Here is a 12,115-nt window from a genome sequence, read left to right as displayed (position 1 = left end):
TGAGAAAAATCGAAAAACCGATTAACCGTTCGATCGTCATAATTTTTATTCGTCAGGAGAAACGACGTCGTTTTCGAGCAGAGTTGAAGAAATTCACGTGAACCTTGATTTAGCAGAAGTTCAGCTTTAAGACGGCTCTCCAGGATTTTCTTCGCGACAAAGAGGCCTTCCCCTTATCTCGAAGGTCCATTTAATTAGGGATGCTTTATTTTTCCGTGACCCTTTGTTTCCGATCGACCTGTTTCCCCCTCCATTTCGTTCGCTAAATTACTCCGAGACGACATAATATGGGAAACGGTCGTGAACTTTTTAATCTTTTCCCAGACTGCTCTTTCCGCGTTACCTTCGCGTCCGATTCAGCTGGAAAGTTTTAAAGAACGACTCAGGGTCTCGTGTTGTAATCGCGGAAGAAAAAACTCACGATACCTCCTTTTGCGATTCTAATACCGATTTCCTAATAAAACTCGAAACTTGAGCACCTGTACCTTAAGTGGATTATCGATGACAATTTAATCTCACGTAAAATGGTCTCACCTAAAATGACTTTCTCCGAGTTCTCCATAACAGAAAATTTCGAAATACTATCGATTGAAAAAAATCACAGTGACACGTGGAACTGTTATAAATAACCCAATCCCCCGCATTTTCTCCTCCGAAGTGCAAATGGCGCGGTTACTTGTCCATGACCGCGAGTCGTACGACCCTCGAGAAAAAGGGAGAGACCGTTCGAAAACGTACATCGACCTGGAACACATCTTCAGGCTACCACGTTGCCCCGAACGTAAATTTAAGTCACGATCGTCCCCCCTCTAACGGCCGGAACTAGCAGAGGATCCGTGAATATGTTCTCGAGGTTACGTATTCGACGGTGTGTCTCCGAGCCGCGAAATAAGGGTCGTTTCTCGAAGCACATGGCGTGGCCATCCCGGGCGACTGTTCCGCTCTTCTGGCTCGCCCTCTTTCTCTATGCCCCCGTCGCGAAGGGTGGCCTCGAATTAATAAAATCCCACCGACACCCCCCAGAACCGCGTCGTCGTCGTCGTCATCTCTGGTACGCGTAGCGTGAAAAATGGCCGAAAATCTGATATTCCGGATTAAAAACATTGAAATTCAAAACCCGTCCCTTCCCCCCGCTTGTCGTTGCCCACCCCACGGTATCACGGATATAGAGGGTCGAGAAGTCGTTAAGGGTCAGTTTCAGAACCGCGCGTTGCGGCAACCGATCCCCCATCTTTCATAGATCTTCCTCGGGGATATTATTTTTAAGCCCACACCCCCAGACACCCCCGCGACGAAGCAGCAATTTGACACAGGCGCGCCGTTTGAATTCCGAATTCAATCGGCGACTACCGATTCCTGTCCCGATTCCGCGAAATTAAGGGTGCCCACGGAAATTGATAGTGGGGCTACGTGTCTGTGTCTCCGTACGTGTGTCCCTTTACAATGTGTCGCACACGATTCGTCCCCTAGATGGTCTTGCTATACACGACGGTTTTCAACCGCGTGTATCATAAATCATTTTCTCTTGCCTAAGCGTGTTCCCCCCCCCCCCCACAACTTATCGGTCGCGTAATCGTCCTCCACCGTGGCGAATCCAAATGCCTGAACCGCCACGCGTTTGCGTTTTTTGTTACAGAACCGAGATGGTTGCAGTGCTCCCAGTGTTCCAGAAGACTGTCCTCCGCGTGGGAGCTACTCCAGCACGTCCAGAGCGCCCACGGCGCTAGATTGTACACCTCCCCGTCGTCGTCCACGAATTCTTCGTCGACCACACCGGCACCTAGTCCGCCGACACCGACACCGACCCACACGCACCACCTGAGCCCGCCGAATCATTTGAATCTCAGCGGAAAATCGACAGGAAGTTCCTCCGCGGCGAACTCGTCCGGCGGGACGAACTCCAGCGGTAGCAGCGGTGGTAGACAACAGTTACAGTCCTCCGCTTCCCTAGTCGGCGATCCTCTGCACAGTTTTCTGAGGCTACCTCAACACCTGGAACGAAGCTTTCCGCCGATGTTCAGGCCAGACTTCCTTGCCCTGAATCCGCTGGCCGGGTACAGAGGCCTCCAAGAACTCCAGACCGCGACCAGGAATCTTCAGAACCTGGGCGATCCGCTTCGGGGCATGGACGGGCTGAACTTAGGGGATCCATTAGTCCGTAGTTCATTGGACTCTCTGAACAACGCCCGGAACCTGGCGAACTTAGCTGAATTGTCGCACGGTCGTGGGCTTGCCGGTCAGGCGCATCCTCCTCCACTTGAAGCCAACCTGGATTTTTACTCGGCGCGCCTAAGGAGCCTCGCTAATCCGTCCTTAGGCGCGGCTCCACCTAGTAGCGGTAACACGACGACGAACGCTAATCCGCCTGCCCCGGTACCACCTGTACCAGTACCGAGTACCGTCCAACAACAGCAACAGCAGCAACAGCCACAGCCCCAACCGCCACAGCCGGTCCAGAATCATAGTCAAACGGTCGAGTCGCCGAAACCGGCGTCCAACAACACCACGATCATCACGCACGGTAACCATCAGAAGGAGAACTCACCGCCCTGCTACAATCAAAGTCCGATCGGTCATCACAACAACAACAACTCGACCGACAGCGAGAAGACCAGCCCGCCAGTCGCCTCTACGCCGATCATCACGGATTCCGCGTCCGAGACGATCTACACGTGCGAGGTATGCGACAAGAAATTCCGTTTCCAATCCAACCTGATCGTCCATCGACGAAGCCATCGAGACAAAGAGAGACAGTATCAACGGGACGGCACGCAGGACGGTCAAACAACGCCCACCAGATGCGAGGTGTGCGAAATCGAAGTGGCCAGTTTCGCGGAGTTAAGGAAACACATGAGAAAGGAACATCAGGAGAACCTAAACGCGGCCAGTCCCCAAGGCAGCGTCGAGACTGTCCCCGATGACGGTTCCAGCTGCGACGAAAACATGGACCTAGACGAGGCGGAAGAGACCGAGCCCAAGGCTGAACGAGAAGATAACGAAGAGAATACTCCCGAGGATTTGAGCACTACCCAAGGTCAAAGCGGAGAGGAAAGTGGTGGAAGAGTAGAACAGAAACCCGCCAGTCTGGTCGGTGATCTGATGGAGAAGTTCGGGTTGAGCAACATAGCACAATACTCGGAAGCCTACCGACAGGCGTTGCAGGAGAACCATCGGGGCGGATTCATCAAGACGGAATCCCCGTCGAACCTGACCAACTCTCTGAACAATAACAAAGAGAAAGACAGCGCCCTGTCGCCCACGAACTTCAATTCCTCGACCACACCTAACATATTCTCCGGTCAGGGTTTTCCCAGGTCCTCGGGCCCGGACTTCGGCGGCCTATGGCTGCCCAGTCCCCATTACCTGGAGAACAACGAATTCCGTAAAGCCTCGAAGGCCACCACATCGAGCCTAGCGTTACAAGGCCTGCCCAGCCCGTTACTGAAGAAAGAACGCAGCGGTAGAAACGACACGTGCGAATACTGCGGCAAAGTGTTCAAGAACTGCTCGAACCTGACGGTACACAGGCGATCGCACACCGGCGAGAAGCCGTACAAATGCGAACTGTGCTCGTACGCGTGCGCGCAGAGCTCGAAGCTGACCAGGCACATGAAGACGCACGGCAGACACGGCAAGGACACGTACAAGTGCCGTTTCTGCGAGATGCCGTTCTCCGTACCCAGCACGCTAGAGAAACACATGAGAAAGTGCGTGGTGGTCGTGCAACAGGGTCCGAAATTGGGCATGCCCTATCCAGGTAGCCAAGACGAGGACTCCTCGTTGAGCACGAAGGACACTTGATCTTGGAACGGAAGCCTACCGCCGATCCCGCCGCTATGGCCGCACAGGCCACCCTACCCAGTGTACTGAAGAGGGGGATCTTCTTCCTCGGTGAGAGCAGAGACACAGAGAGTAGACGAGAGCGAACCGAGTCGTGAACACGTGTAGGTGTGTCCCGAAATGGGAGAGATGAGTCTTTTTTAAAAAGGCAGACTTACGTAAATCGCGCGACGAGAGAAGCCGCCGCGTGATCCGGAGGATCTTCCTGAAATGTCCAAGGTCGCCTCTCTAGATTGGGAGAGAGAGAGGTGGTGTATAAGGCAGTCGACGATCGAAGGACCTGGAAACGGTCCCAACGAGGATGCATATAGAAATGCAAACAACGAGGCCCTCGAGGCACGACCGAACCACGAGGGTCTTCCTGATAACGAGAAACTGGACCGGATGAATATGGTTCAGGATAAAGAAGAAGATCGAGAAAGAGAGAGGAGGTACTGGATAAAACCTACTCTGCGTTCTTAATTTAACTAGAGAAAAAAAAACAAACGAATGGTTACCTAATATAAATATTATACATAGGATAATGAACATAGTGACTTTATTATCGCATTTGAAGATTATTTATTTAATGATAGATATATTATACATACTGTATAACGTAATATATATGTATATATATATATGTAATGTGACGAGTGTTTTCTGTGTATATATATGTAGATTACGTTATATACTATGGAGACCTGCAACCACTCTGTATGTATTAGGGACAAATGGGAAAAGACGCGAGAGAAAGTCGTGGGGAAAAAGGGGAAAAACTTTTTGTACATTATACCTACCGGACGACGCTCGCTGTATGTCGATCGATATCGACGAGTCTCTTTCCTTCCTTTTCCTTTTTTTCTGTTTTCGTTTTGTTTTCTTTTTTTTTTTTCCTTTAAGTAAATTTCGTTTCCACGGGCGGAAGAAAAAGAATCAGCGACTTCGACGATTCTGTCTGTACATATAACTCGAAAAACATCGATACTCGGGGGAGGGAGACGGGGGCTCTGTTATCGATGATCTAGGATACCGTCAGTACTCGAACCGTACGTTTAAAACATTGTAAAGGCAACAAAGCTGCGTTTTTAGATTTTAAGCACTAGCTCGATCCTATGTAAAATGTATGATAGTACTTTTATTGACTTTACAGGTCCACTATTAATATTATTACCATTTCTATTATTGCCTATTAATGATTATTCATTATTATTGTCATTATTACTATTACTATTGACCTTTATTATTATTATTATTATTATTATTATTGCTATTATTCATTGCCACTATATTATTAACTGCGTTCGCAGCGACTGTAAACGCCGTATTCATTATTTTATCCCGATATTAAATTATTATCGAAAGCTGTTTTAAATGGTTAAGAAGATGCCAAAGTTGTTTAGGTTTATCGGCGCTAGCCGCGTCACTACGCGCGCGCGAAATGTGTCCGTCGATTTTTCCGACGATTTTCCACAATATTGTTTAGAGACCGTTCGAAGCAACGTTAAAAAAAAAAGTACGAAACCTACGATCATGGAATTATGTTCGACGAAACGCGAGGTACGAACGAAAACAAGTATGTAAAAAATGTAAAGGGAAAAAGGAAATATTCCGACTGATCGATCGTTTGCAAATAATCGACGGCCATTGTCGCGCGATTTAAGCTCGACGCCTATTCGTTATAGCGCGTTTGTTCGTTGGTTATATTTATTGTGAATCCGTGAACGCACGGCTTTCGTTGGATCGAGACGAACCGTTGATCCTGCGAAAACACGTGGCGTTCACCACGAGAGAAAGAGAGAGAGAGAGAGAGAGAGAGAGAGAGAGAGCGAGAGAAAAAGAGAGAGAGTGAGGCGGTACCCGCTGACGGTTGGTTGACGATTATTTTTTTTTCTGTTTTTTTTTTTTAGCCCAAGACTGAGGTAAATCGGCGGATCGCCGCGGATCGAGATCATATTTTTTTTTTGCGTTCCATTAACTTAATATAGTTTCTGTTTATTATCATTATTTTTGTTCGTCTCTTCTTCTCCTTTCTTTCGTTTATCCTGCAAAAACGCGTCGTTGTAAACGTTTTCGAAGGGGACTGTTCCTAAATAAAAAAAAAAAATGATCTAGGCAATAAGGTAATAAACTTCGGAAACCGAACGATGAAGAAACGTACGTATGCGTGTACACTTCGATTTCTGTGTGTGTGTGTGTGTGTGTGTGTATGTCTCTCTGTGTGCTCGTTAAAATTGTGAAAAGAATTGCGTGAATCGAGCGATCGTGAGAATCAGAAGGTGAGAATGTGTTCGACGAATTTTTTGCGTACCCGGTGCGACGTGAGTAAGAGAGAGAGAGAGAGAGAGAGAGAGAGAGAGAGAGAGAGAGAGAGAGCGAAGTACTTAATAAAATGAAAAAAAGGAAACTCATATCAACATAGTTGTCTCGGTGTTAGACGTGTACGGCTCTAGATAAAAATCTCGTTATCTAGTTTAATGAAACGAAAATAAAAAAAAAAGGGAAGAAGCAAAGTTTGTTAGATCGATTCCGAAAATACGTACATGCCAGGCTCCGTTTATACGATACATGTAAATAATGGCACTGCCCGTAGCGAACGAGACAGAGAACACGAAGCAGGCGGATGAAGGAGGTGGAGAACCAGGCGGAGAATAAGGCAGACGAATGTCGTCACTATTCGAACACGTGAAATAAATAAATCATCACTACATAATTAATTGCATCAATTCTTTCATCGTGAACGAGAGCGAATCGTGTTTTATCGTCCTCGAAATCGTGAATCGTTTCGCGGGGTTCGGGCAGGGGAGAAATATTCGACAAAAGTTTGTGGGGGTAAAATGGGTTTTTCCCATCATTTCGAGGGTATCGAGACGCGGGACAACAGAACCTGGCCGAGAACACAACCGTGAAACGCGTAGCACGCTTTCGTTCAAATACAGTTTTCGCTCGTCTTTCTTATTCGAATTCATCCTATCATAGGACCAAGTTCCCTGCCTCACGAAACGAAACAATGGAGGAAAAGAAATGAACTCAAACACACACACATAACAACACATACACACGTAAATCTCGCTACACGGGGCGATCTGACCGATGGGGACACGTGGCGAAGAGGAAAGTCCGGGGAAATGAGGAAAACCGCGTGGAACACGTTTCGAAAATAGCGTGGATCTCGCGGGTTTCCTTCGTTTTGTGACTTATGATTCTATTGATCGTTTCTCGAAGCTTGGACAGGTGTCCCATCGGTCGATTTCTAACGTTTCTACACAGGGTAAAATCGAATAAACAAATGGTAAAAGATAATCCCAGAATGAAATGGAAAGAATGTCAGATGGTATAGCGAATTGAGGTATCTAGACAGTTAAAATAAATAAATCGTAAATAAAGATGAAGTATTTCCTATAAATATAATAAGCGAGCCACACGCGAACGACGATCGCGATACGGGGGAAGTGTGTCACGGGGGGTTAAGGGGAGGGATGGGTGAAACGAAAACGGGAAGAAGGTATCGGTAGCAGGGAAATTGGATTTTTAGCGAGAAAAGAACAATGAAAAGAAAAATCTTCTGATCCAGGGTAAATAATCCGAAGCTCGGTTTCTAGAGACGGCATCACTGGGTTTTTTATTTAAACGAAAAGAAAATAAAGAAAAACCTGGCGTTCGGAGCACCTTTAAAACCGAGGATCGACATTAAGGCAATACGAAAACGCTGGCCGTCTTCGGGCAAAGTCTGGCCAAAGACCCCCGCCGAATTGCCTTTGGCCGACTTTTCCGCGGGGAGGTCCTTTAATTATAAACATAGCAGGTACGGTGTATGTCTTGTGCGATTCAAATAAACCACATTGTTTTTAAATACATCGAACATGCTCGAATTATTTTACCATCCCCCCACCAACCGATTTCCTCGTCGATGAATAATCTCCGTTGTATGATCTAGTTTTCACCGCCTAAGTGGGTGTTCCGTTCTTTTTTTTTTTTTTTGTATAATGAACGAAAGGATAATTGATCCTCCCCGGTAATTGATCGCTCGAAAAGCGAAAGGAACGATCGATCTTCCGGCGATCTTCGATACGCCACCGCCGAGTCTATAGAAAGCCCTCTCTCGTTACATAAATTGTTTTATCCTCATTTCCGCGGCGTTACTATTGAACGCTTATTGCATAATCCGTTTCGCAAACGAGGATCGCGTGCAAGAATCGCGTCGCGTTTTCCGATAACGGTATTATCTTACGGTGTTGCTAGACGCGATTGTCCGTGTGGGTCGGTTTTAATTGCACGTTGAATTGATAGTGCGAGCCCCGGCTCGTTTGGTTAGTAATACGCTACGCCATCTTGCGATGGGAAGCGGCATTACTGATCGAGAATCAGGTGAGAACAGTCATCATCGGTGTGATACTTTGATGTACGGCTGGTTGCTGTTACGGAGGGGATCATCATCGGTCATCATGCATCAGGGTTTGTTTTCATTGCGTTCAATCAGTTATTTTGTGTAATTTTAATTTTCTTCTATAGACAAATAGATTTGTGATATTTCTGTGGAGGGAGGAAATGTACAAAATGTAATTATGTAGGTGAGGTTTGAAATTAAAGAATGTTAAGGTTTTGATTATGTTTTTCTCACGAATATTTTATGTTTTGTATAGTGCCTGTGTTTAATACGATTTTCATCTATTTATACTTTTATGAATAGTTTTGAAAATTTATAGAATAAATATTTACGTTTCTCGTACAAACATAAAACAAGGAAGTATGTTCGTAGAACAAAATTTAAATACTTCTTGTAAACTGAACTTTTAAATTTGCATGTAAACTAAAGAAGAACATAATGCTTACTTAACAATTTTAAAAACGAATATTGATATTCTTCTGTATGAATTTTTTCATGCTAGATACTAGATTTCCTGATGTTACTTAAGCCTGAGCATTGCAATTTAATAATTGCACTACTAGCGAATAATACCGGACCAAATATTTTACAAATAATAACAACTGATTTGGAATATAATTAATACGTCATTAAATTACACGAAGAAACATTAAATTTCTAAATAGGAACATTCAACATTTCATAACTATAATTAGTAGTAGAGTAACAATCAAGGCAACGTGTGTTGTGGTCAACGTGCAAATACTTACATTGTTAATAACAATGACCTAAACAACTGTATCTTATCATGAGATACTGTTCCAAGAGTCAAAACTGTGACGTTTAACGTGTTACCTCTTTGAAGCATGGTGGTAAGAAAAACCTACATTTTCAACTAAATATGCAAATGTTGCATATACATGTAATTAGCATATACCTAATTGTATATGCAACATTTCTACGAATGGTCAAATTGACGCTGGATGACGTCTCTTTTTACAATATTACAGAACACTATTAGACTTTATTAACTAACTTTTATATAAGCATGGTGGTAAGAATAATCTACATTTACACTGAATATACAAATGTTGCATATGCATGTAATTAGCATATACCTAATTGTATACACAATATTTCTACGAATGGTCAAATTGACGATGTTTGACATCCGTTTTTAGTGTCACAAAACACGATTAGACTTTATAAACTCTTTGAAGCATGGTGGTAAGAACAACACATTTCCAACCGAATACAAAAATTTTACATACGCACACAATTATCATATAATTGTATGTGCAACATTTATATATTCAGTTGAAAACATGATATATTTTTCTTACCACCATGCTTCGAATAGTTAATAAATTCCAACAGTGTTCTGTAACACTTCAAAAACAGACGCCAATCATCCCCATCAAAACCAAACGCATTAAACCATAAAAATCGACTTACGATCGAAAATGATCCGAAAACGATCATACATCTGCATCGTAGAAGAGAAGCCTAACCAACCGAATCCCCGAGTCATATTACTCTGATTTACTACGCGACGAGAACGCGCCCCATTCGCTACTTTTATTCAGCCGAACAAGGAGCAGCACACCGTAAACGGGTTGGTGCCGTGTCTCGGCCGTGCTCGTACATCTCCCGAACACGTCAAAGCCAAAATTACACGTCATAAAGTTCGAAATCCGGCAGTAACGCCGGGACAATCCGTCGTCGGGCACGTAATCGAAAGCCCCCGGAAAGCTCTCTTCTGAATACGCCGCGCGGGGGCCCAGCTACGCTCCCTGTTTCGTGGTAATCGACTCGACTCTACGGCGGGCGGGAGCAAACAGGAGCCGCCATGCGAGCTCAAAGTTAAGACAATGCCGTTAATTTTTGGTCGGTCCCATTGTTCTCCCGGGGCACATTCATCTGTCAACCGTAGACTTCTGGCACGTCCCAGTAGTCGACCGAACCGGGCGTCTCGATTCGGCCACAGGGACGATAGATCATCCGCCTTCGTTTCCGGCCGTCCACCAGCTGAATACCTTTTCCATCCACCACCCAAAGGATTCCACAATTTGATCGATAATAAATATAGAAGACGGAATAGAGGATCACGGAAAAGGCAAGAACACGGAAATTCGTGGGTTTTCAACGATCAGTTTGTTTGGTCAATAGTTTCGCCGCCGTGGCTTCAGGGCCGTTTGAATGCGTGTTAACTATGGTGACGTCACCACAATGGCGGACACTAATCTGCACGTCAGAAGCAGAGGTGTCCCCGTGCACGCTACCCCTACCCAACCCCTTCGCCACGTTTTCCCCGTCCCTGATCTGTCGGTTTTCCGTCGGTTCCCGTCCTCGCGATCATGGAAAACAGCGCACAGCTAGCAGTCGGCACGATGAAAAAAGAAGGATGAAAAAAAATGAGAGGAAAAAGGGTGGAACGCCGCCTACGATTCCTGCCTTTCATCCCCCACCAGTGGTTTTTTTATTGTGCCGCTTCGCTACAACTATTCCGCCGAATTCCTGTGTTATAGTCGCGAGTTTTTCGTGATTTCACGTGTACATATGCTTCACGGAGTGCCCCCCGGGGCGCTTTGTGTATTTACGTACCTCTTTGACCTTTTCAGAGAAATCTGAAGTTTTCTTTTTTTAGAGACATTTGAGCTATTTGTGTTCTCCTTTAATTCCACCTATACATATGCAAATGTATAGAACGCAATAGATAAAGATTCTTGGTGGAATATCAGGATTTATGGTGAAATTTTGACTTCTCTGTATTTGCATGAATTTGTGTAAATGTTAGGTGGAAGTTGAGACGAAACAAATTTTATTCTTCGGAATAAGGTAAATGTGAACTTCGCGTGATGCAACAATCTCGTCGGTGGGAATAACTTCGAAAACGTGCGAGTTTGATATCGACACGTAGATCTCTACCTTTCGACTTCGTTTCTCGCACCTGGGTTGCCCCAACTACCGTCAGCACCGATGTAACACACGGTTGCCTACTAATGGGGGGCGGTACACCACCGTACAAAATTTCCTCCCCTAGGATCTGGTGCAGGTGGCGGCCTATAGACCCTGCAGCGAAAGAGATCGCCGTCCCCCGAGAAAACACCAACGAGGAAATGATCGTGTAATTTCGCGACTTCGGCGAACGTAATTTTGTGTGTAGATGGTAAACTTGCAGGAATATTTGGGACTTTGCTAAGTTAATTTAAATGTATTTGCTTTAAAAATATAATAGCTAAATATGAAAATTTCATAATTGCGATAAGTACGCTGTTCGAGACAATTTGGCCAGAAGCTAATGTTTGATTATTATTAATTATATTCTTGTATTATAGAAATTTGAAAATTAATTCGAGGAAACGTAATGCAACGGTTTATTGAACAGTATATACGAGGATTGAAGAAGTAATCGCAGCATAAAATAACTTTAACTAGAAATGTAAATACATTAATTTTCATATTTCATACATTAAAATGACGTTTCTTACGTAACTACTGAATTTTCGTACTATGCCTTAACTTCAGGGATGAATTGGACATACACGAAATTAGTACAATATTCAAAATGAATTCTTTCTATTCAAAATGAAAGAATAAATTAATAATTGTACAATTGGCAATTTTATCAACAGTATAAACCACAGATAATAAAATAAACAAGTAACGAAAATTAATCACAAAATATTGGGTAAATGCAAGTTTTCATGGATTTTCTGCGAGCGATATGATCCCCATGTTTCGTTGAAACGATAAAAAATTACATTAATAAATTATACATCGAGGTCAATGTAACACAGTGAATTGTTTAGAATAAAAATCGAGGCAACACTCATCCAATTAACAATGTACAACGACCTTTACAACTCTAATACAACATTAGTTATGTTCACCCATTACGGATCACCCAGTTAAGAAATACGATTTTTA

At 44.3% G+C, this 12,115-nt stretch overlaps 1 protein-coding gene across 1 annotated transcript in view; it reads left to right on the top strand.

Moving 5' to 3' along the window:
* LOC107189406 (B-cell lymphoma/leukemia 11B) overlaps positions 1 to 4,256 on the top strand; it is a 42,361-nt gene extending 38,105 nt beyond the window's left edge. The window contains exon 3 of the mRNA XM_015577931.1: positions 1,637 to 4,256. Coding sequence (XP_015433417.1) covers positions 1,637 to 3,801 — 2,165 coding nt within the window. The 3' untranslated portion in view covers positions 3,802 to 4,256. The remainder of the gene's footprint in view (positions 1 to 1,636) is intronic.
* Positions 4,257 to 12,115: the final 7,859 nt, after the last annotated feature.

The sequence above is a fragment of the Dufourea novaeangliae genome, unplaced genomic scaffold (genome assembly GCF_001272555.1).
Source record: "Dufourea novaeangliae isolate 0120121106 unplaced genomic scaffold, ASM127255v1 scaffold147, whole genome shotgun sequence".
Lineage (NCBI taxonomy): Eukaryota > Metazoa > Arthropoda > Insecta > Hymenoptera > Halictidae > Dufourea > Dufourea novaeangliae.
Note: the sequence above shows the minus strand (reverse complement) of the source record. Positions and strands in the feature narration are given on the sequence as shown.